This window comes from Nesoenas mayeri (assembly GCF_963082525.1).
Source record: "Nesoenas mayeri genome assembly, chromosome: 1".
Lineage (NCBI taxonomy): Eukaryota > Metazoa > Chordata > Aves > Columbiformes > Columbidae > Nesoenas > Nesoenas mayeri.
Window position 1 is genome coordinate 190,556,539 of NC_137541.1, and position 21,733 is coordinate 190,578,271.

The following is a 21,733-nucleotide window of genomic DNA, read 5'->3' on the forward strand; positions in this document are numbered from 1 at the left end:
GCACAGGATCCTCACACAAGCACCTCTGCTGGCCCTCAGCTCTTCTCCCAGGTATCTGACAGGGCTCCTTGCTGTCAATTCTGTCTTCTGAAGTGGGTAGCTTTGTGATACTTTGGAGCAGAGTATAAAGAAAAGAATTATAACCCCTGCAAGGGATCGTGTCTTACCAGGGGTTGCCTTTGCTGCACGAAGCCCTAAAGAGGAAAGGCAGCCTTGAACTTTTTGTGTTAAAGGGAACAACTCTGTCTTAATTTCCTGTGGTTTTACATGAGATCTCACCCCGAAGGACTGAGGCTGCATCTGTCACAAGCTCCATCTATTTGATTTTCTTGACTTTTTTTCTTGGACAGTTTTACAGTACTGGCATATGAACGTGTCTCTCCACACCCCTCTCAAAAGGCCTACTCATTTCTGCAATAGCTCTGCACCTAGTGTAGGGGTTTTTTGTGTCTTCGAGGTGGGATGCGTTTTTCATCAGCCACAGCCTTTCTTTGTTGAATGCCTGGAATAAGGAATAAAAATCCCATTACAACACATTTTCAGATAATGTGGATCCATAGCAAACACAAATCTGCAAAGCTCTTCAGGGAGTGGGAAGGCTTCTGAAGGGGCATTTTACATGCTAAGTGCCCGTCCTCCAGATGCTTCCAAGTCTGAAGTCATCATTTTCCTCATTAATCTTACAGGAGCTTTTTTCACTAATAGAACTACACCGTTTGTAAATAATAATAACAATAATAAAAATTAAAAAGTTGATATTTCAAACTCTAAAAAACAACGTAAGGAATGAGAAATACAAAGAAATGCCACGCAGGCTCAGACTTGTGGACGTGGGGTGAAAAAACAATAAAATATGAAAATGTCCTGATTTTTTTTTTTTAAGCAATCCAAGAGTACAGCACAGGCTCACAAGCTGGGAACGGGATCCATGGAGAAAGGGTTGCAAGGGGAACCCCAAACGCCCTGAGGAACCTATAGCCGCCCTTGAGAAAACGATTTGTGCGGGATTTGCCCAGGTGGCGGGGGGGGGGGGCGGGGCGGTCTCTGCTGCGGAGGCGGGGACGCTGCGCCGAGGCCCCGGCGGTGCCCCGGGGACCCCACGCTGCGCCCCCGCCCTCTGCCCGCCGGCACCGCACGGGGAGCGCGGGGCGGGGACCGGGGGCAGCCCCAGCGGGGCAGGCCGGGCCGGGCCGAGGGGCCCCGGGGTGACGCGCGGCCCCGCAGCGCCGGCGGTCGCTTCCCCGCCTTGGCAACGGTTGCTGAGGGGCGGGGCCTCGATGGGGCGGGGCCAGGCTGGCTCCGCCCATCTCCCCTCGGCTGCCTACAAGCCCCGTGGTGCGGCGCGCGGCGGCGGCACGTGACGCGGCGGGAGGGGGCCGGAGGAGGAGGGGGTCCGTCTCTCCTGCCGTGTCCCCTTTCTCGGCTCGGCAGACGCCATGTTGGTTTGAGCGGAAGATGACAGGGGGCGGCTGCGGGCGAGGATCGCGCTGAGGAACGGCACCCCCGGCTCGCAGCGGGGCGAGGCAGCGCGGCCAGCGCGGCTCGCGGGGGAGGGGGGGACGTACCTGCCGCGCCGCCGAGGGCGCCCGGAGCCGCCAGAGGACGAGGCGGGGGAGGGAGGAAGGGCGGGCTGAGGAGGCGGTGGCGATGCGCGCGGAGACCTGAGGCTGCGGGAGGCGGCCGCCGTTGAACGCCTCCCGGCCCCCGCCGAGTGCCGTCGCCGCCGGAGCGCCGCGGGGGAGGGCTTTCCCCTCCGGCCGCCCCTCAGGCAGCCCTCCCCGGCCCGTCTCCCCGCCAGACCCTGTTGAATGTCGCACACTGCCTAGGGAGTGCCGAAGCCCGGCGTCCTGCCCAGCGGCCCCGGGCCCACCCCGGCCCTTTCGCCTCTCTGCCCCGCCGCCGAGGGGCAGGAGCGAGGTCCTGCCTGCCTGCGCGCCCGGGTCGCCTGCGCCGGCTGAGGAGGTGACTTGGACGCACCATTATCCCGTGAATCATCCCGTCGTCATTTGTCAAGGCTTGGAGAGGAGGAAGAGGAGAGAGGGAGGAAAAAGCCCGCTCGCAGCTCATGTGGCGGTGTAGTCCTGCCTGGTCTACCTGGCACCGCTGGTGCTGCTGCTTCTGCCGCTGCTGACAGGGATCTGCTGCCATCTCTGGTCTCCTGCTGGCTCCTCGGCACAGCCCTGGCACCGCTTGCCCCTGGATATTTCTCCTCCTCAGCCGGCCGCCTGCCTCGCTGCGCATCGGGCACCTCTTGTTCGTAGGGGACGTGGAAGTTGCTGCCTCCAAAATTGACACCGGTTTTGCTTCTTGAAGGTCTCCAGCGGGCTGTTGTTGCTGCTTTTTTTTTTTTTTTAAAGTTGATTTTAAGCCATTAGGGTAACATCAAGATGTCCAGCAGCGTTCCAGCTGATATGGTAAGTCTTACACACCTTATTTAATAGTATTTTTATGGAATAACGTTTATTTCGGCCTGTTTGGGCAGAGAAGATGGAAAGAAGAGGAGTGTGGGGGAAAAGAAAAAGGATATCGGTTACATATTTAAGGAACAAAAAGTTCCCAGTTAATACTACCCCCCCGCCGCAGATGCTGGTTCCGCTTTGCTTTCTGGTAGCGGAGTGGGAGATCTGCAGCGTCGCCTTCTGAGTAGCAAGGCAAAGGATATCTGCTTTCTCTTACCTATGGCAGTTAATATCGGACTGCTTTTGCTTAGTGTGTGTAGCACTGTTGTTCAGCTCTGCCGAGCATTTTTGGGGAGGAAGATAAATACGAAGAGAGCATTCAGAATTATTTACTTGAGCCATTTCTCTCTTATTTTTTTCTTTCTAAACCAGATGAAATTTAGTCTGATCCTTCTTCATTTTCTTCTCAAACTCCGCTTGTTTCTTACCGACGCTTTGTCTTCCTATGTTGATGGGAAGTTAATCACTTGCTGTGGGTCAAGAGCGAGAGAGAAATTCTCATGCACTTATTTACATGGCGAGGTCCTTTGTGCACTAGCTGCAATCTGGACATTTTTCAAGGGCACTCCTAGTACTTCTTATGGCAGACGGTACTTCAGCCTGTGTTTGATACTCGGCTCGGTACATTTGAAATAGGAAGGTATAGCAGAGCATGAGGAAAGAGGGTGAATCAAGTCTGCTAGGTAATCTTTTGTTCAGCACGACTTTCTCCGTTTGTATATATTTCCATAAATCACTTAATTAGGGGGGAAAAGAAAAAGAGTTGTGTCTGCAGTTTGATATGTTGGTTATTATTTCTTATGGTGGAATATTTTCACGTATCTCCCCCTGACTTCACATTTAAAGGTACTTTTTTTCCTTAAAAGCAGCAGACTTGGCCATGCCTCTTTTTTTTTTTTTTTTTTTTTGTTCGGGATGAAGTTCTGTTTGCTAAGTAAAACCTGCCCTCGTAGTGGTAACAATAAAACCCAGTAGCCCTTGTTTCAGCCATCGATATATGATTAATGGTGCATATGTATGACAAGTGGGCTATTGAAATAATAACATCCTTTAGTTGCTTACTTTCAGTGTTTCCTTCACAGCTTTTGTACTGCAGTCAAAATGAGTGAATTCTGCCAAAAAAAGCAGAAACAAGGTAGTGGATAATCAAACACGGTGTTAAGCTCGCCTTTCTTTTTTTATTCCATTCCACTCCCCCTCCTCTGATTTTCTCACATACTACAAATAAATTTTGCCCCTTGGAAGAGAAGAGTGATGAGGAGACTATTGCTTCTGACTAAATCCTTTCAGCTATCAGTTTTCATATATTTCTTTTTAGGGTCTCTCTGGGTGTTAGAGTACTCTCAACCCCCTTCTTGCTTGCATGTGTCTGTCTGGCATTATATCACAGAAATCCTTGCCTTAGCTCTGGAGGGTTAGATGCAAATCTCTGAGTGCTGCTTGTTAAATTGCCCGGAGGACTCACTTGACGGTGACATGAAGAGCTCCTCTTCCCTGTCACCCTGGGCTGAGCGCTCTGCCACCTCCACACTGCTCCTAGGTACTGCCCACCTGGCAATCATGATCTTGCCACCATGCTTGTAAAGTTTAACATTTGACATTTTATACAAAATATACAAATTTTAAGATTGGTAAAATATTCTTTTGTTTCTATGAAACCTGTTTCCATCTGTTATGATGTAATGAGGATACCACTGACAGGCATAGCTAGGTCTAGTGATGCTGTGTTTCTTCAAATCAGGAAGAAGCTTGTTATATGTAGTGATGCTTAAATACTGAGTCATTACACAAACATTTGAGTGAAGATGTTACCAATGTCAGTAGAATTTAACTGAGTAAATTGACATATTCTGGTCTGTCTCAGGATCATTTTGTTGCATTATCAGCTGCAGTTTCTCTCTGAAAGTTTGAAATGTGTTATAGAAATTCATGTTATTAAATACAGCTAATAAATATCACTTTGTAAAAAAAACACATGGAAACTCATTTTGGGTCTCCTTTTGTCACCATCCTCCTTATTTCAAAGGAGCTTGTTCAGGAAGGAAAATGGGACTATTATTTCATTGATCTTTAGAGAGGAGCACTTAACAGGCTGTCACCTTGTTTTTATTTAGTGTAGGATTTTGCAGTTTGTGTTTCTCTTATCCACCCCCTGTATAATTTGCCTTTACAAAAAATTATTTCCCATTTCTGTAGGAGCTGGCATCAATGTGATAGTGTCATGTTACAAAGACTCGATCACAGTTTGTAATTCTGCTATGAATTGCTTAAGTGTTATAACAATTGTTTCAACTGTTTATGTCGGATTCATGAACTAGTCCTCTCATAATAATAATAATAATAAAACTATTATAATTGCTACTTTAAAAAAAATGTGTTAATTTGTCTTCCTGTCCCACCTTTGGGAAGGATCTGCTATACATAAACTCATAGTAAATTATCAAATCTTCAGCTTTGTTTTTGCATGTAGAGATGATTTAATCCAGTCTCCCTTTCTGTGACATTTCATTGACTTCTTTTGAGAACTACAGCATATTTTACCAGCTAACGATCTTAGCATCACTTCTAAAATAATTAACACAGTAATTTATCATTTGCATTCCACTAGTAAATTGGGTAGTGATGCACCGCATGCCAGGTATTGTACGTTTGTGGTGTGTTATTCCTTAGCAATGTGTGCTACTTATAGGTTAAAACTCCACTGCTGTAAAGAAACCTGCTGATATTGACCTCTCTACTTGAGTAGTTTCATTAACTTAATTAGGATTAGACATGTATGGGGCAGTGCTTGAAGACTACCGTATATCTAGTGCCTAATTTTGTTTAATTTTTCACATAAGTTCTAGTGATTGTAGTGGCAACAGGGCATCTCTGAATATGTTAAATAATTTCATTAGGTAATATATCAGTTTTGCCATTTAGTAGCAACTAGAGTTTGGCTGTGGATAACAGCAGGGCTGTTTGCAAGTTGTATTTCTTTTGTAATAATAAAGACACATTAGGTGATTTATGGACTTGTGAAGTTAATCACACTTTTTTTGAGTGGACTACATGAAAGTAGTTTGGCATTTGTGTAGACACTGGAGTTGACTATTTTAAAACAAGCTACGAAAAACCTATGCTCAGTCCAGAAGTTATTATTCAATTGAATAATCCCCTTTATTTCCGTGGAGTTGTCACTAGTGTCTGGGAAGCTGTGTCTCTGTATTCTGTGTGCCCGTGATAATTCTCCTTACAGATATAATTCTTCAGGGATCTTAGAAGTTCACAGCAAGGGGGCTGTATGACTGAAAAGTATTACAGTGTCCACTGTTTCCTGTATCTGTGTGTTTTGTGTAGGCACAAGAAGGCTCTGCCAGCACTTTCTTCCAGGGTAGTTCTTTGGATGCCCTCTAGGATATCAAGTTCTTTTTCTGTCTGAGTAGTAACTGAGGGTGATACTCTTGGCCCATGGTGGGCCTTTTTGTTTTTTTTTGGTCATTTGATAAACAACAGAACAAAAATCTATCAAACAGTTAAAGGTTTTCCATTTTATTGTGTACAACTATACTTAAGAGATATAGGCAGTATGAAAGAAATTATTTTTCATGAAACTGAGTGCTTGGTGCACGACATTTGTGGACACGCTAGAGGATACATTATGTGGTCTAAAACTCTTACGGACAATGCTAGAAGGGAGCAATAGGTGGAAGAAGAATAACAAATAGAAACCTTATTCAGTTGGTGCCTTGGTAGTGTCAGCATCTTCAGTGGGAATGTGTGTATCCATGTTCCTTTTTAGGAAATTTAGTATAGAGTGGTGATGAATAGCTTCATATATATATAAGGACTTCCTTTTAGATGCATATCAATGGAGGCTAACTGGGGAAAAGGATAGACATGTAACTGGTGCTATATCAGTAGGGGAATCTTGGCATCCAGAAGTAAGGTTCAGGCAGGAGGGACTAAAAGCTGGTTGTATGGCAGCTGAGTTTTGTTGTCCATCATTCAGTTTCAACAATTCCTTCATTTAAGAAGGAATTTAAGGATTTTCCTTCACTTAATAAGCGCAGTATCATTATAATATGCTTGGAACATAGAAAGAAAATACTTTGTTCACTCACAGCATTTTAAATTTTTCAACAAAATGCAGGAATTAATGCATCTCTGTTATTCTATTTTAACTACTTTTCCTTTTGTCTTCCTTTTTCCTGGTTTTGAAAATCATTGTGTTCTGGTAGCCTTTGTGCATAGAGTCACAGGTTAGTCCCTTAAGTTTAATAATAAAGATCTATTTATTTTTCTGGTTTTTTGTACCCCCTTGTTGGGAGTTCTAAATCGTTACATTCTCAGATAAAAATAGTATGTCAGGTTTTTCTGTGTGGATATTTTGTCTTCTGCTTCTTTGGTTCCCTCCCTCCTATTGTTTGCTGATTGTAACAAACAAGAGTATCCTATCCTTTGCCGTTCTTGGTGTTTTGTTTTGGATTTTTTCCCTTTCTTTTGGAGATAGAATTGGTGGGATCTGTATCAAAAAGAGGAGCTTGAAGCAGCTTCTTCCTGCCTCATAATATATTGTGCTAGCCTTTGTAGCATATTGCAGTGTTTCTTGTAACGAGATGAAGAACCTCTTTCTCTGTTATCTGCAGCCATGACCAGGGATAAACTTCTCAAAGCTTATGTTGAATGTATATATTTGGGTATACTTCAGAATGATTTGTGTTTACCATTTCCCCCACCCACATTTTGTCTTCCACAGATTAAAAAATGTCTTACCTATTTATCTAACACCCAGAAAGAAAATTCTTAGTGATGACTAGTGTTTTTATGTATGACACTGTAGTGGAAATTCCACAGCATCCTAACACATGAAACATACTCTGAAATTATGTTTGCATGTCCTTCATCTCATTTTCTTCAGGGATGAAGAGCTGTAACCTGTGGATGAGGTAATGATTGATATTTATGCTGGGCACTGGTGCACCACTGTATTTCAGATGAAGTGTAGGCTGGCAGTGTAAACTGCTTCTTCCTTCCTGCCACCCACCCTTGTTGTTGTTGTTACCTGAATTAGTTTCTCTCTACTTTGTTGTCTAACTCTTTGAAATACTGGAGGGGATGTGTACTGAAGGACGTTTAACTCCTCCCTTTTTGGGAATGCTGGGAAGCCAGCAGTAGCTGCTGGCAGGTTCCAGCAGGGCTCAGAGGCAAAAAAATGTTGAGTATCTGAGTGTAGCAAAATGCTACAGCAGGATCATTGAATTCTTCATGTTAAAAAATTGCCAGACATCATCTGTGGAACTGGACAGCTCGGTCAGGGCCTGGATGGGGACAAGTCGTGCAACTCTGATGTGGAATTAAGGACAACTTCAGGTACCAGTAATCTGTATTTCACCTTGGAGTCTGTGACTGCTGTCCATGCGTATTTAAACTTAAATTTTAGATCGTTCAAGGCCCATAACTTTCTTCCTTGTCTTTGCTTAAGGCTGTAGTAGGAAATTAGCCTGTCTGAATGCAGTCCTTGCAGCAGACTTGGTAAGCAATACTTTTATGGTACTGTAAACAGAATGACTAAGGGCATGCTTTTCTATTTAAGTGAGAGTTTTCCCTAAGTACAACTTCTGTGAATGTTGAAAGCCATGGTCATGGTATATGCCTAAGTGGAATTTACTTGTTTCATGTTTCTGGTCTGTCAGCTTTGTTTCTCACTAGAAGCCAGAATGTAAACTTTTGATGGTGTCTGTATGTGCTTATGCAATACTGAGCAGAATGGAGAGCTCAGTTCTGACGCAGCCTGTGAGTGCTACTCTAGCTTTCAGGAATCCAGAAATATCTGGAATGTGACTAATCATTATTGTGGTTTTATGTAAAAGAGATAGTACAGCTTATTTTCAGTCGTTGTACAGTATTGGATCCACTGACTTGGTTATTTTTCATTGTAACTGTGGTGAAAGCCAGAGCTGCAGATCAGTACTCTTTTCCATGTTAAGTCTGTTTTCGCAGCAATTAATTGAGCCTACTGAAGCAGCAAGCCTTCTCTGCCACAATTTTGCACGCATAAACTTTAGCTCACCGTAATTATTAATGGGATATGACTGAGTGCAGTGCTTTCATTTTAGAAGCTGTTGAAAATCAGCAGGAAGTCAATGAGAAATTTTAATGTCATTGATCTCATGTCAAATCAGAACTTTGAGACCCCAGCTCTTCATCAGTTTTTAACATAATTTAGAGGTTTGCCTTTTGAAATTCAGTTATTCTTAAAGTTACCTTGTAAATTCTGGTAGAATGACAATCTTTAGTTTTTGACAGTTTTTGTTAGACATATGTTGCAGAACATCTTAAAGCAATGACTGGAATATTTTTTGCTTGGTATACCTCCAGACAAACTGAAATTCACAGATGTACCACTAAGTGTTGCAAGCAATGATAGGAAGGAAATACTGAGGGAAGAAAAAAATGAACAATCAACACCCTGCAAGAATTTTTTTTTAAAAGGTTGCTGAGACACCAGTTGAGGTTCTGCAAATAGAATTATGCACTTCAATACTATGTTTTTCTTTGTATCCAAAAATAAATTTGCAGGGGGAGAAAAGTTGCTAACAGGTTTTCAAAGAATGTAGAGAAAATTACTTAGGAAGTCTGTTTATTTTTGAGAGCAATACTTAAAGTTCAGAGCTTCTTATTTGTAGTTCTGCTGGGCCTCAAAATTATGGTTCTGCAGAAATACGTGAACGTTACGTATTTGTGGAAATTCTGTGCGTTTTGTGGTCACTAGGTGGGATTGTGTTTAGCTCCTTGACAAAGAATATATTTGTTGCTGCTTGTAAACCATCCACAGTGAAGGCAATATCTCAATTTGTATTAAGGCTCTGCAAGTATATTGAAATCTGATTTTAAAATGCAGTGTTTATTTTCCACAAATAGAGACTTTGTGTAAAATGAAGATTTGGCAGATTATGCAATTGCAATACTGCCATTAGCGTCTTGTAGTTTTTTCTACTTTATGTAAAGAAATTTGAAAATAGCTTGCCAGTGACAGGAATACATTTGTTTTGTTTTGTTTGGTTTTTTTTTTTTTTTTTTCAGTTAAAATTATTTGAGAGATTCAGTTTAGAGTTAAATGGAAAGTTTGTGACGAAGTTTTGCTGAAAATTTATTCCATTATTTGTGTTGTTATGGAGACAAACTCAAGCAGTTTCTTGCTTGTTTCTATGTGTCACATATAAATTAACCAAGTAAAACCAGGAGATTCTGCCTTGGAGTTTGGCAGGTTTATTCTTCTACCAAAAACTGAATCTATGCCTTAGTGGGATGTAGGTACCAAAATGATACTTCATATTCAACAGTGTCGAGATGCAATCTGGAAATGTGTTTCTTGGTGTCTATCTACTTTGATGGTTTCAGTTTCTCTTGAGAGCTGGCACAGATTGCCGTTCAGGCTCATCTGATTTATGTCAATCCCTTGAACCACTGTTGAGGAACTAAGGTGGTCTTATCCTGGAGTACTCTTCAGCTGCAGCTGGGGATCTGGATTTTAATCTGTGAATCTATTGGCAGTTTGGATTAGAATGAAAGCTTCTCTCTCCGCTTTTTCTTAAAAAAACCCCAAACAAACAAACAAACAAAAAAACCAAAAAACAAACAAAAACAAACCCCACACCATATTTAGAGGATGGTCCTGAGCTCTTCTGGAAGCTTTTCTGTGATCTTCATTATGTGTTGCACTGTTTCATAAATTTTCTGAAGTACTTGATAAAAGTGTAGTACCAATTTAAAAATAAACACAAGAAAACTAAATGTGTTTTTCTTTCAGAGATTGAAAAGAACAATATGTTTAATCTAAAAAAGAATAGTACTTCCAAGTCGTAAACTGTAGCATTGGTTGATATCTCTTCAGCAGAGTTACAGTATGTTAATGCTTTGTGGTCTGGCAGAGATCTACATCCCTGTAATCTGTTTCTAATACTTAACGTATATTCTAGATGGTACTACTTAGTCTGTCTCTTGAATCTGACATATGTTTTTATTATAGAGAAATAATGGAATACTGATAGTGAAGTACAGTGTTAGTCAAAAGCCTTTTGCAGCTGAGGGTGTGTATTTACAATCATCATCTTCTTAAAGGTAGATTAGTGCCAATCTACATGTGCATATATGTGGCATATGTTGGTAAGCTTCAGGAAAGTTGTTATAAATTACTATAAAATAATTCTATAATAGTGATCCTTTTCAGTATTTTTTTAAGATGACTGTAACATTTTCAGATATGCTTTTATATAGTATAATCGACTGACTAGAAGCTTTTTTTTATGTTCTTAAAGCCTGAAATACCTGGTTGCAGTATTTTATATATATTTTATTTTAATTATAGAATTCATATTTGTATGGGCAGTAACATGAACATCAAAATAAACTTCATTTTTGGAATAGTGTTCTGTTGTACTTGAAGCATAACATGTCGCTTAGGGCATATCAAATCTGGATATGTAATTTTGCCTGTGAATGAATATACTTTTAATCTGTGCAAATGAGTTACACATTGTAACAGCTGTGAGGTATGATAGTGAAAGCTTAGCTCTCACTTCTGAACCTTGGTTATCCATCTGTGATGGAAACAAACTTTGACTTGCATGTTTTACTGATTTATACTTTGTATACATGTGTAGCTATTTTGGCAACAAACCCCAAACTCTGAGAAAGCATTATTAAAAGATTTTAAGTGAGGGGAGTAAGTCCCCATTCACCAACTCCATATGATTCAGTAATAATGAAATCAACATTAAATAGCACACAAAATTAGTAAATTCCAATATCATTATTAGAGCAAATGAGTGATAATGAGGATGTGTTATTGTATGTTTATAAGAATTATTAAAAAGCTGCTCTTTCATTAGAATTGTGTGCTCTGTCTATGTGGACTTTCACTTGTGTTAATTTTCTGGATTTTAACTGTTGGACTGTGATGTCCTATATAAAACAGGACTGACAGTGGTGTGGCATCATGTGCATGATGTAGCTGCCCCCCGGTAGCTGCTCAGCCTGAGTAGAACTGCAGGTAAATCCCTGCCTGACATTGGCCTTTTGCTGGTCAGTGTGGTTGGGACACTGGAGTAGGTGGTTTAGCTGTTCATGTGAACACCTGAGGAGATGCCTTGCTCTCTTTTATACAGAGGTCATGGTAATATTTCTTAGAGTGTGTAACTACTACATTTATACAGTCCTAAAATTACATTTAGCCTGTTGAAGGCAGCCTTGAGGCTGATGTGGCCCCTGGTGAAAATGAGTTTGACACCCCTGTCTGAGAGTCATTCTAGTTTCACTATCTCCTATCAGGAACTCCATGTTTGTAAGGTGGGGCTTGTCCAGTATGTTACCTTTGACCATAAAAATGTTTAGAGGTTGTTTGACTTAAATATTCAAAGATTTTGTACCAAAATGTGCTGCAATGTGTATTCTTCATGCTATTTATTTCCAAGAAAAGCTATTTTAAAGACCACCTTTATAATTAGAAGATGTGGTAAGTATTTAATATGACTGTCAGCTCTACGCTAGTTCACTTCAAACCCAAGTACAAAGGTAGAGAAGCTTTTATCTCTCTCCCAAAAAAGCTATTGAGTATTTCTAGTTGTCTAGGTGCAAGACTGGGATTTTAAGGTACAATATGTCAGATCTAGCACTAAGAGAACAGCTTGTTAGTGAGAAATTTGACTTTGTCTAGAAGGTCTCATTTTCATAACTAATAGCAAGATGACTAGGAGCTCTTATTAAAGAGAAACTGCAACTGTGTTTGATTTCTGTCTGCTTATTGCCTCTGGCCAGTGTAGCTTCATACAAATGAGGATTTCATGTAAATCTGGAAATGGTAATTTTTTTCCAAATTATGTATGTTTAAAATTATTTGGAGGTTTAAAATATTGACTGTAGTGTGTGGAATGCCAGGTAAACTGCAAGCGAGGTTGTGATGAGGGCTCCAGTGAAGGTGGCTGTGGGTATTTGCAAAATTATTTTAGCTTGAAGAAGGTTCCTTTTAATTGTTTCTTCTCACTAAGAAGAGAGCCCTGGTGCAGGTGTTTCTGAAGAAGAGTGTAGGTGCTTGGAACAGAGTAGCAGAGGGGTCCAGTGATGGGCTGTAGTGCTTTTTCACTAGCAAGAATGTCAAAAATTCTATTCTTTCAGATTGCTTTTAAAAAGGAGAGTTGAAGCATGTGGGTTTGCAATGAACTACCATCACTCACCTCAGCCAGGGTGATGTGACTCATTAACTTTTTCCTACATGCCACTTTTTATGGGAAAGAAAATGGTCCCTCTGTGCCCGTTTCTTCCGCTTTGGGGATAGCCAGGGGAATCCCCAGGGAGGGTGACACTGCAGGTGCAGAATATTTATTGTTCTGGCGTGCTGATGCTGGCACTTGGTAATGCTGGTGCGTGTGCTCATTGCGCTTACTGCAGGAGGTAAGTAGGCCTTGGAAAGGCTTTAATGGGGAATCTATGAAGTTTTGGTGGGGGTGGACTCCAAAGCTGCAGCTATAGCTTTCCCTGAACTGACTCTGAAGAGTGTAAAATCTTTCTATAAACTGCCTGGCACTTCTAAGATGAGGTTGTATTTTTCAATACAGATTTGTGGCTTTTGAGCAAATACAGTTTGTCTTGTATTTTTTTGGCCACTCTGAGAATGATGTATTAGGTTGGTGCAAAAGTAACTGCAGTTTCAGACCGTGAATTTTAAATCATTATAACTAGGCTCAGGCATAACTTTATTAAGCAAAATAGGAACAACTACAGTCAACATATTTTTGCCAATGAAAAGTAAGTTTATTCTCGTGGCATAAAAGTCTGTGCTTTGGGATTTGATGAACACTTGGAACACATTTTCTGCATCCTGTTGGTTGTGGAAGCGTTTTCTCTGCAAAAAGTTGTCAAGATGCTTGAGGAAGTGGTAGTCAGTTGGTGAGAGGTCAGGTGAATATGGCAGATGAGGCAAAACTTTGTAGCCCAATTTATTCAATTTTTGAAGTGTTGGTTGCATGACATGCAGTCAAGTGTTGTCATGGAACAGAATTGGGCCCTTTCTGTTGACTGATGCCAACTGCAGGTGCATCTTATTGATTTGCTGAGCACACTTCTCAGATGTAATGGTTTCACCAGGATTCAGAGAGCTGTAGTGGATCAGACCAGCAGCAGACTACCAAACAATGACCATGACCTTTTTCTGATGCAAGTTTTTCTTTGGGAGGTACTCTGGAGGTTCTTTTTGGTCCAGCCACTGAACTAGTGATCACTGGTTGTCATATACAATTCACTTTTCATTGCACGTCACAATCCAATTGAGAAATTGTTCCTTGTTGTTGTGTAGAATAAGAGAAGATGACACTTCAAAAGGATGGTTTTTTTTGATTTTTTGATCAGCTCATGAGGCACCTGCTTATCCAGCTTTTTCACCTTTCCAATTTGCTTCAAATGCCAAATGACTGTAGAATGGTTAACATTGAGTTCTTCAGCAACTTCTCCTGCGGTTGTAAGAGGATCAGCTTCGATGGTTGGTCTCAGTTGGTCATTTTTAACTTCCGATGGACAGCCACTGCACTGCTTTTCTTCAAGGCTCTTGTCTCCTTTGTGAAACTTCTGGAACCACCACTGCACTGTACGTTCATTCGTGGTTCCTGGGCCAAATGCATTGTTGATGTTGTGAGTTGTTTATGTTGCTTTATGACCCATTTTGAACTCGAATAAGAAAGTTGCTGAAATTTGCTTTTGTGTAACATCATTTCCACACTCTAAAAAAACCCATAAACAGCAAGTAATGTCAGTAGCAAAAAACCATAAAGCGAGAGAAGTGCAATCAAATTATGTATAGCATAACTACATTTAAGAATGTATTCCAGTATCAAACATCGAATTTCAACAATGCAAGAACCACAATTCCTATTGCACCAACATAATAGGTACCATAGAGCTATTTATGTTGTACATGGAAAACTCACTTGAAGAGGGAACTCTTCCACTTGTAAAATGAAGCACAAAACCCATCATAAATACTAGGATCAAGACTATTTAACAATATTTATCCATCCTGTGGTATAAAAGCATAATTGTCTCTTCTTCCAGAACTATGTGCTTTTTACCAGCTCTTTATTCAGCACCCCCTTGTTGTTCAGTGACTGAATTCAGAGCATTACCTTCCTCTACTGCTCAAACGTTTCTTGGAAGATAAGTTTTAATTTATCTGGAGCCTTCCTGTGATACTAGTCTCCTTAATAAGTACTTAATAAAAATCCATTTATTTTTTGGATGATCTGTGAGAGAAGAGGTTATTATTTATCAAAAACTGTGGATATTGTGGAATGAAATTTCACTTCAATATACTCCTTATACTAGGTAACTGCAGTAGAGCTGCAGGCAATGAAATCTTACAGTTTGAACCGCAGTCAGAAACAAAATGAAAACAAGATCAAGACTTTCTTGTGGTGTGTGGCATGTGTGGGTTTTTGTGTGTGTGTGTGTGTGTGTGTTGGTGGTGTATTTTTTTAGTCAAATTTTGTTGAAATTTCTCTGACCAACTCTGCTCTGGTGCATCTTCAGTGCCTGTCAGTTATGGTTGTTCAGAATAGTCGTGTTCCATGACTGTACCAGCATTGCAGTTAAGCTCAAGCTCGTGTGCTCTTTGCTGATGTGAAGGTTTTATTGCAGAATACTTAAGGTCAGTGAGTTAACTAAAATGATGCAAAAGTCAATGAAGTTTATACATTGATAGATGGTCTCAAGAACAACATTTGGAGAAAGATTGTAACCATATTTGTTAACAAGCTGTAAGAAGTGAGTTTTGGGGAAGCTGTGTTTTTGTACCAGCTTTGTTGTAGGGCTATGTTAGTATTTCTTTTAACTCTTATTATTGACTGAGAATCACATGATTTTGCTGAAGTGTTTTTGTTGATCTTTTAAAGAAACTGAAATTCTGAGCACTTTATTATCAAGTCTTGCCTTAATAATGCCTGTCAATTATTATGTTCCTACTTTTCAAATAGCATGCTATCAGTTTAAATCTTAAGTAATTTCAGGAGAAGACAACAAATCCACAGGACTTTCTGATGTTCAAGGATGTGTGGACTTAGTTGTATCCTTAAATTATCTCCCTCAAGTTCTGTGGGGTTTTTGGTGTGTGGTGTTTTTTGTTTTTTTTTTATTTATTTGTTTGTTTGTTTGGTTGGTTTTTTTTAATGAAATGAAATATTGGAAAGACAGCTAGCCCTATCTGCAGAGCACAGAATGATTATCAGTCAGTATCTTTATCTGCACATGTGCTGCTAAGTAAATTTCAAACTCAGCTTAAAAAAAAAAAAAGGCAAGCACGAAAGTGAATACATAATTCAGAGTGCTGACTAATGCCAGATAAGGTGTGGTGTAGGTAAATAGTTTCCTGCCTTTTATAGTTTATTCTGCTGCTGTGTAGCAGTCCTGACTTTGATGCTTAAATAATGTCCTAGGTTATGAATTTTATTTATCATGAACTTGTGGTTAGGAGGTCATTTTGTTCCCCTTAGTTCTATGCTGAAAAAAATAGAGAAACTTTTGGGTTTTTCTTGTACTTCTTAGCATATCAAAATGAAGACCAGAGGGAAAGAAAACTGGTATAGTTAGTGCCTCTATTAATACAGTTTTGAAGACTTTTTTTCCTTTTACTAGACATTGTTTTGCAGGACATGGGAGACAGAGAACTATATTGGAATAACCACAGCATTTTCTGTAGTCTTTTGTATCATGTAATATGTTTTTCTGTAAAATCAGATTGTAACATGTTCCAAAAAAAATGGCATACAGTTTTTAGGAAGAACCATAGCTATTTGGTGTGGCAGTTTGACATTTCCTATACAAAAATCACTTATTCAGAATCTTAAAATATCGTCATCTTGTATTTTTGTCCTGTCTTTAACTTTGGGGTAAAGCCAACAGTTGTTTTGTGGTGCTCCATTGGAACCCATATTGGCTAAGCCTAGAGTATCTGTGGAGCTGTTGAGATAGGGGAAAGAAGTCTTTTGAATTGTTTCAAAACAGTTCTTGCTGGGTTGCTGGGAAAAATGGCATTCACTTTCTTTTGTAGGCACTTTGGACTGCTGTAGCGGTTTGTAGGGTGGGTGGTGGTAGCAGCTGCAAGGAGTGCAGGGAGAAGCCAAGTCGTGATTACACAACCATCTAGTGACAAAGGTACAGGCACTGAACTTGGGAGTGTCAAAGCCTTCAGGCTTATTTATGGACAATAAATTGCTGTACAGGCATGATGGGTAACAAGGAACAGTCAGGGAGTCATCATAATTTTCTCTTACCATGCACAGGTTTTGTACTGTTAATGATTAAATTCAATTTAATGAAGCTTTTAATGTGTCAGATGATAACAGATTTCCGATGAAGGACATTCTCACCTTTCCTCTGCCTGCCAGAGACAAACATGTCCAACTCCATCCCTTAATATTTGTATTTTCATTACTGGTGCTGAATGGAGGTAGAAAGGCAGCGTGTGTTGCTTTCCCAGGTGGAAAAACTATGGAGATGTGTCTGTGTAAACGTTATCTCATCTTCTGGCAAAAGTAAATCTTGCATTACCAGATACAGACTCTAAAGCAATAAGGCTTCGAAGACTTGATTCAATTGCCTAAATGTGGCGTTCAGTGCCATTTTGCACATGCCCCTGTGTCCAGGGTGGCCAGAGGGAGCATGCAGCAATGACACACAGGTGGGGAGAGACCTGAGCCCTTTGGGAACAGCAGCTGTGCTGTATGGGAGAAGTACTTCATCACACCTAAAAATTGTACTAGATGTATATGTTTTGGTAATTCCTTTGAGCTGTTGGGACTTTGCAAAACCTCATTTGCAGTGCTTTCGTATTGGGTTTTGGTAGGTTGTCTTTTCCTATCTTAGATTCATTAAATAGTGCTTCAAAATCATTAAACATTTTAATTTACAGTAAATCACAGTTCTGCCGGCTTCGTTATTTCCTACTGAAAACTTTTACATCCATGGTTGTGAATACTGCAGTAGAAAGAAAATATTTCTGCATTCAAAATACCTTTCTTTTAGCATAGCAGATCTTCTCCCAATTACAACTATATGGAAATTTGAATGGTTTTAGGTGTACTACTGCATGTTACGGTGAAGTAAGTACAGTGTAATTCCAAATCTTTGCCAAGCATGTTCCAATCTAAGCTATTGCACACAACTTGTTAAAAAGAACAAAATGGAAGTTTATACACATTATCATAGTAAATATAAGAGTAATTTAAGTTACCAAACAAGTGAAAATTTCAACACAACTGCGTTAATTTTGAAATTTGTCTGAAGTCCTTGAAGGTGCATTATCTCTCCTCTCTCTAATTAATTGTAGAAAATTGGACTTGAATGGTGTATTCTAAACATCACAGCAGAAACCCAGTGTGTTTTTGTTTCAGTGTGTAATCATACTTGTGGAGCAGGAGAGAAAGAATATTGTCTATACAAGTGCTATGCTATTTTAATGATACTGAATTTTTTATAATGGAGTCTTGCAAAGAAACAAAGTCATATGTGTTTTGGGTTTTTTGTTTGTGTTTTATTTTTTTGTTCTGTGTGTGTTTTTGTTTGGGTTTTTGTTTGTTTGTTTGAGTTTTGTTTGTTTATTTCTTTTTAATATTGGATTAAAAGAAAGAGGCATACTACTTGAAGCTTGACAGGCCTCTCTTGACATTTGGCCTGAAATGTTTGCAAGATATTTCATATCCTCACAGCAGGCATGAATATGAGCGGGTTGAAAATTTATGCTTATGTAATTAAATAATGAAGATTCTTTGGCATTATATAAGATATGAATGCAGGAAAGTTTATCATTACCCTAGCAAGGTTTCCATTGTATAATGGAGTATGTTTAGCCTGTTGTGATAATGGTAATAGTTTTAAATTAAAAAAGGGGAGGTGCAGGTTAGACGTGTGGAAGAATTTTTTTACAATGAGAGTGGTAAAATACAGGAGCAGGTTTCCCAGAGACGTGGTAGGTGCCCCATCCCTGGAGACATTCAAGACCAGGCTGGACAGGACTCTGAGCAACCTGATCTAGTTGAAGATGTCCCTGCTCATTGCAGGGGTTTAGACCAGATGACCTTTGAAGGTCCCTTCCAACCCAAACCATTCTGTGATTCTATTCTATTACATTTCATACCTGTAATTTGATAAATATATTATACATTTATATTTTGGAATGCAGCTTTTGATACCTCTGTGTTGCTAAGGGTTGATTTACAGATTGAATGAAGACTTCATGCTGTGTTTCATATTAGCACTTTTGTTTTGGCTTAATTCAAGTTCTGAAACATAAGTTTTGTGTGTGTCACGGTTCTGTGTGTGTTTTTTAAAAAAATTTGTTTGTTGTATTGTTTTTTAAAGTTAAGTCTAGTGATCCCAAGTGAAACCTTTCCAGCATAAATTGTTGTAGTATTTTTAAGAGGAAACAATATCCAAGCTATTTGATTATTATCTTAAAACTAATGTATTTTGTCTCTGTATACTTAAAGGCTCCATCTTATTTTGCTTAAACATTTCATATTTTGAGGAATTTCTTATAGAGGAATCTTTAGATGGTAACTGTAAGTAGATATATATCTAAATGTAGTCTTCATTCTTTTGACAAAACTAATATTTGCATTTGTGCTTCTAGGAGTCCTCTTTTGGATGGCTAGATTTCTTTAGTGATGGATCAATCAAAAATTTACAAAGCATAATTGACAAACTGGGAACACTGGAAATAACAGTTGACCCAAAGATTCAGTTTTTTTTTTTTTAAATCATTTTTAAGTATAAAGAAGCAAAGAACAGCCCACAAGTATATTTGTTTAACTCCATCCATTTTCTACTGTGGATACATGGTCTGTTAGACTTTATAATACAGCTTCTATTTGCGGATGAGCGTGTCAGGATTGTTGAATGCAGGCAGTTTATTCAAAAGACTTTTATTGTTCAAACTAAGCTGAAAATGATCTGTAGGATAAAGCTGTGACCTAGTTCTGGATTTCCATGCTTTGGAAAGCATTATGTTGCCAAATCTGTGCACGTGTATGTATTTGTTTAATTCTCTTTCCTTCTTTTTGAAGACTGATGATTAATAAATTATCTTAAAGTTATTACTTACATATCTATGAATAGAATGTGCAAAATATTCTATTCAATGTTAAAATTTGGGTTTTCATTTTTGTGGGAAGAGAATTCTTCACTCAATGTAATGTATTGGAGAGAAGGTCAACCTACGTAACTCATGCTGGCTCTGAAGTGTAAATATGCACATTTGTAGCATCAGGATGTTATATAGGAAGGGAGAACTGACTGCGTAATCTGTAATGATATGTATTTGGATTTTCTAAGTTTAATAATGTTCACATTTCTTTTTCAGGAATGATCAAGTCTCTGTAAATGAGCAAATTTATTAAGATTTATGAGTATTATAGATTTTAAAAAATAGAATGGAGAATTGCACTTAAGTGGTTATGTTTTGTGTTTTGGTTTGCTTTTAAATTGGTGAATTATGAGGCTGTGCTATTTTAATAGTAGCTTGACCCCACACTGAGCTTGATTTTTGCGTCACTAAACTTCTGGTTAAGAGTTCACTGGTCTGCCAAATGTTTATTTGCAAGTTTAAGAAAAATCTCTAAAATAAAACAAGGTTTTCTGAGAAGATACCTTCACTTTTCCTTCAACTGTGTGAAAAGGTTAAGACTTTGATTTATAAAGTAATAGAAGGGAATTATACTTGTTCGAAACAAAAAAATCTCCTTTCCCCCCCAAACCCTGTGATATAAACCAAAGATGATGGAATTTTTTTTGTGAAAATTGTGTGTGGTGGCATGGCATTACATGCCAAAGGAGTATATACATAGAAGGCAGCTTAGTGGATATATGAATGAGGGGAAATTTTTTGTTTGTGGGTTTTTTCCTAACAAGCAATATAATATTCAGATATGCCCTCAGTTTTTTTGCTTGGCATGCTTCTAACCTTTTTACTTGAGGTACAAGAAAGTAATCCTGAAACTTGTCATTTTTCGGACCGTGGAATTTTTTTTCTCAGCAGAAACATGGAATAGGATATAATCTATAGAAACATGGTTTTTGTTCTAAACGTAAGTGCGTGTACTACAATAAATGCTTAGTTTTGTTTCATTTGGGAAATATTCAAAGGCTATTTAATTATTGTATCTCGGGTTAAAAAATTATATTTGGAGACTGAAGAAAATACCAATTTCATAACCTATGCCACCATCTGTTAAATACTCCAGAAGCTTATTTTTTTTTTTTTTCTGGATGGGTTTAGCCAGCTGTCTATTCTGCACTGTTGCCTGGATGGAGGCGTGCATTTAAGAATAACACAGTAGGCTTTCTGTGAGTTGACAGAAAAGCTTTTTTATTTTGATGTGAGACTCCTTTAGCTTGTCTGACACTTCCTTATATTTAGTCTCTGGCTGAGGAATGTATTTGAAACCTTTCCCCTGCTCCTTTCCTGTAGTCTGTGCTTTCATGTTCTCCCACTTCGGTCTGGACCTGCTCCACGGGACAAGACATGTGCCTCTCACCCAGCCCTCTGCGAGCCATGTGCGTGTATTTGCTAGTGGCAACCAAAGTCCGTTCTAATCCTATCGGCATCTAACCCGAATGGCATTTAGTTAATCTGTCTGGCACTCTCCTTTCTTTATCTGACCCTGTGAGATGATATAACTTTTTGTAACTTTATTTTAGGTAAGTGTTTCAGGGCAGTAATACAGACCAGTAGAGTTTACTGAAATAATTTTCCTTTTTAAAATGTTGTCTTCGTGATAAATAAAACCTATTCAATAATTGTGTCAGGGTGACCTGGCAGATTTTATTGTTGTTTTGTTGTTATGCTTAATTACAGTGTACATAAGGGCTGATAAGACAGGGAAAAAATTAAGTGTTTACAAAAGTCTGTAAAGAAAATTATTGCAGGTCAGTTAATTATTCTATTCTGCTGTTCAGTTTGCAGCAAAGCAACCTGTGTTCAGGAAAAAAAATAATAAATTGCAGAAAATCATTTAGAATTAGAAACTAGCTCTTTGCTGACTGCAATTTAGATCTGGCTTTAACTCTAAAATGTAGTTTTATAAATTAATTTTCTGACTTCGCCAGGAGCTTTAATTTTTCTTTTTTTTTAATTGTAAAATAATGACCAGGTAGAATCTAGCAGAACTCAGTTGAAGAAGCTACCTGAGACAATACACTGCATTTTCTGATTTGGATTTCCATGAAATACATTGTGGGCTGTGTCTGATCAC

The 21,733-nt window shown here is 39.2% G+C and overlaps 1 protein-coding gene across 1 annotated transcript in view; it reads left to right on the forward strand.

Moving 5' to 3' along the window:
- Positions 1-1,640: 1,640 nt before the first annotated feature.
- UBL3 (ubiquitin like 3) overlaps positions 1,641-21,733 on the forward strand; it is a 61,466-nt gene continuing 41,373 nt past the window's right edge. The window contains exon 1 of the mRNA XM_080344976.1: positions 1,641-2,414. Within this exon, the coding sequence (XP_080201102.1) occupies positions 2,388-2,414 (27 nt within the window). The 5' untranslated portion in view covers positions 1,641-2,387. The remainder of the gene's footprint in view (positions 2,415-21,733) is intronic.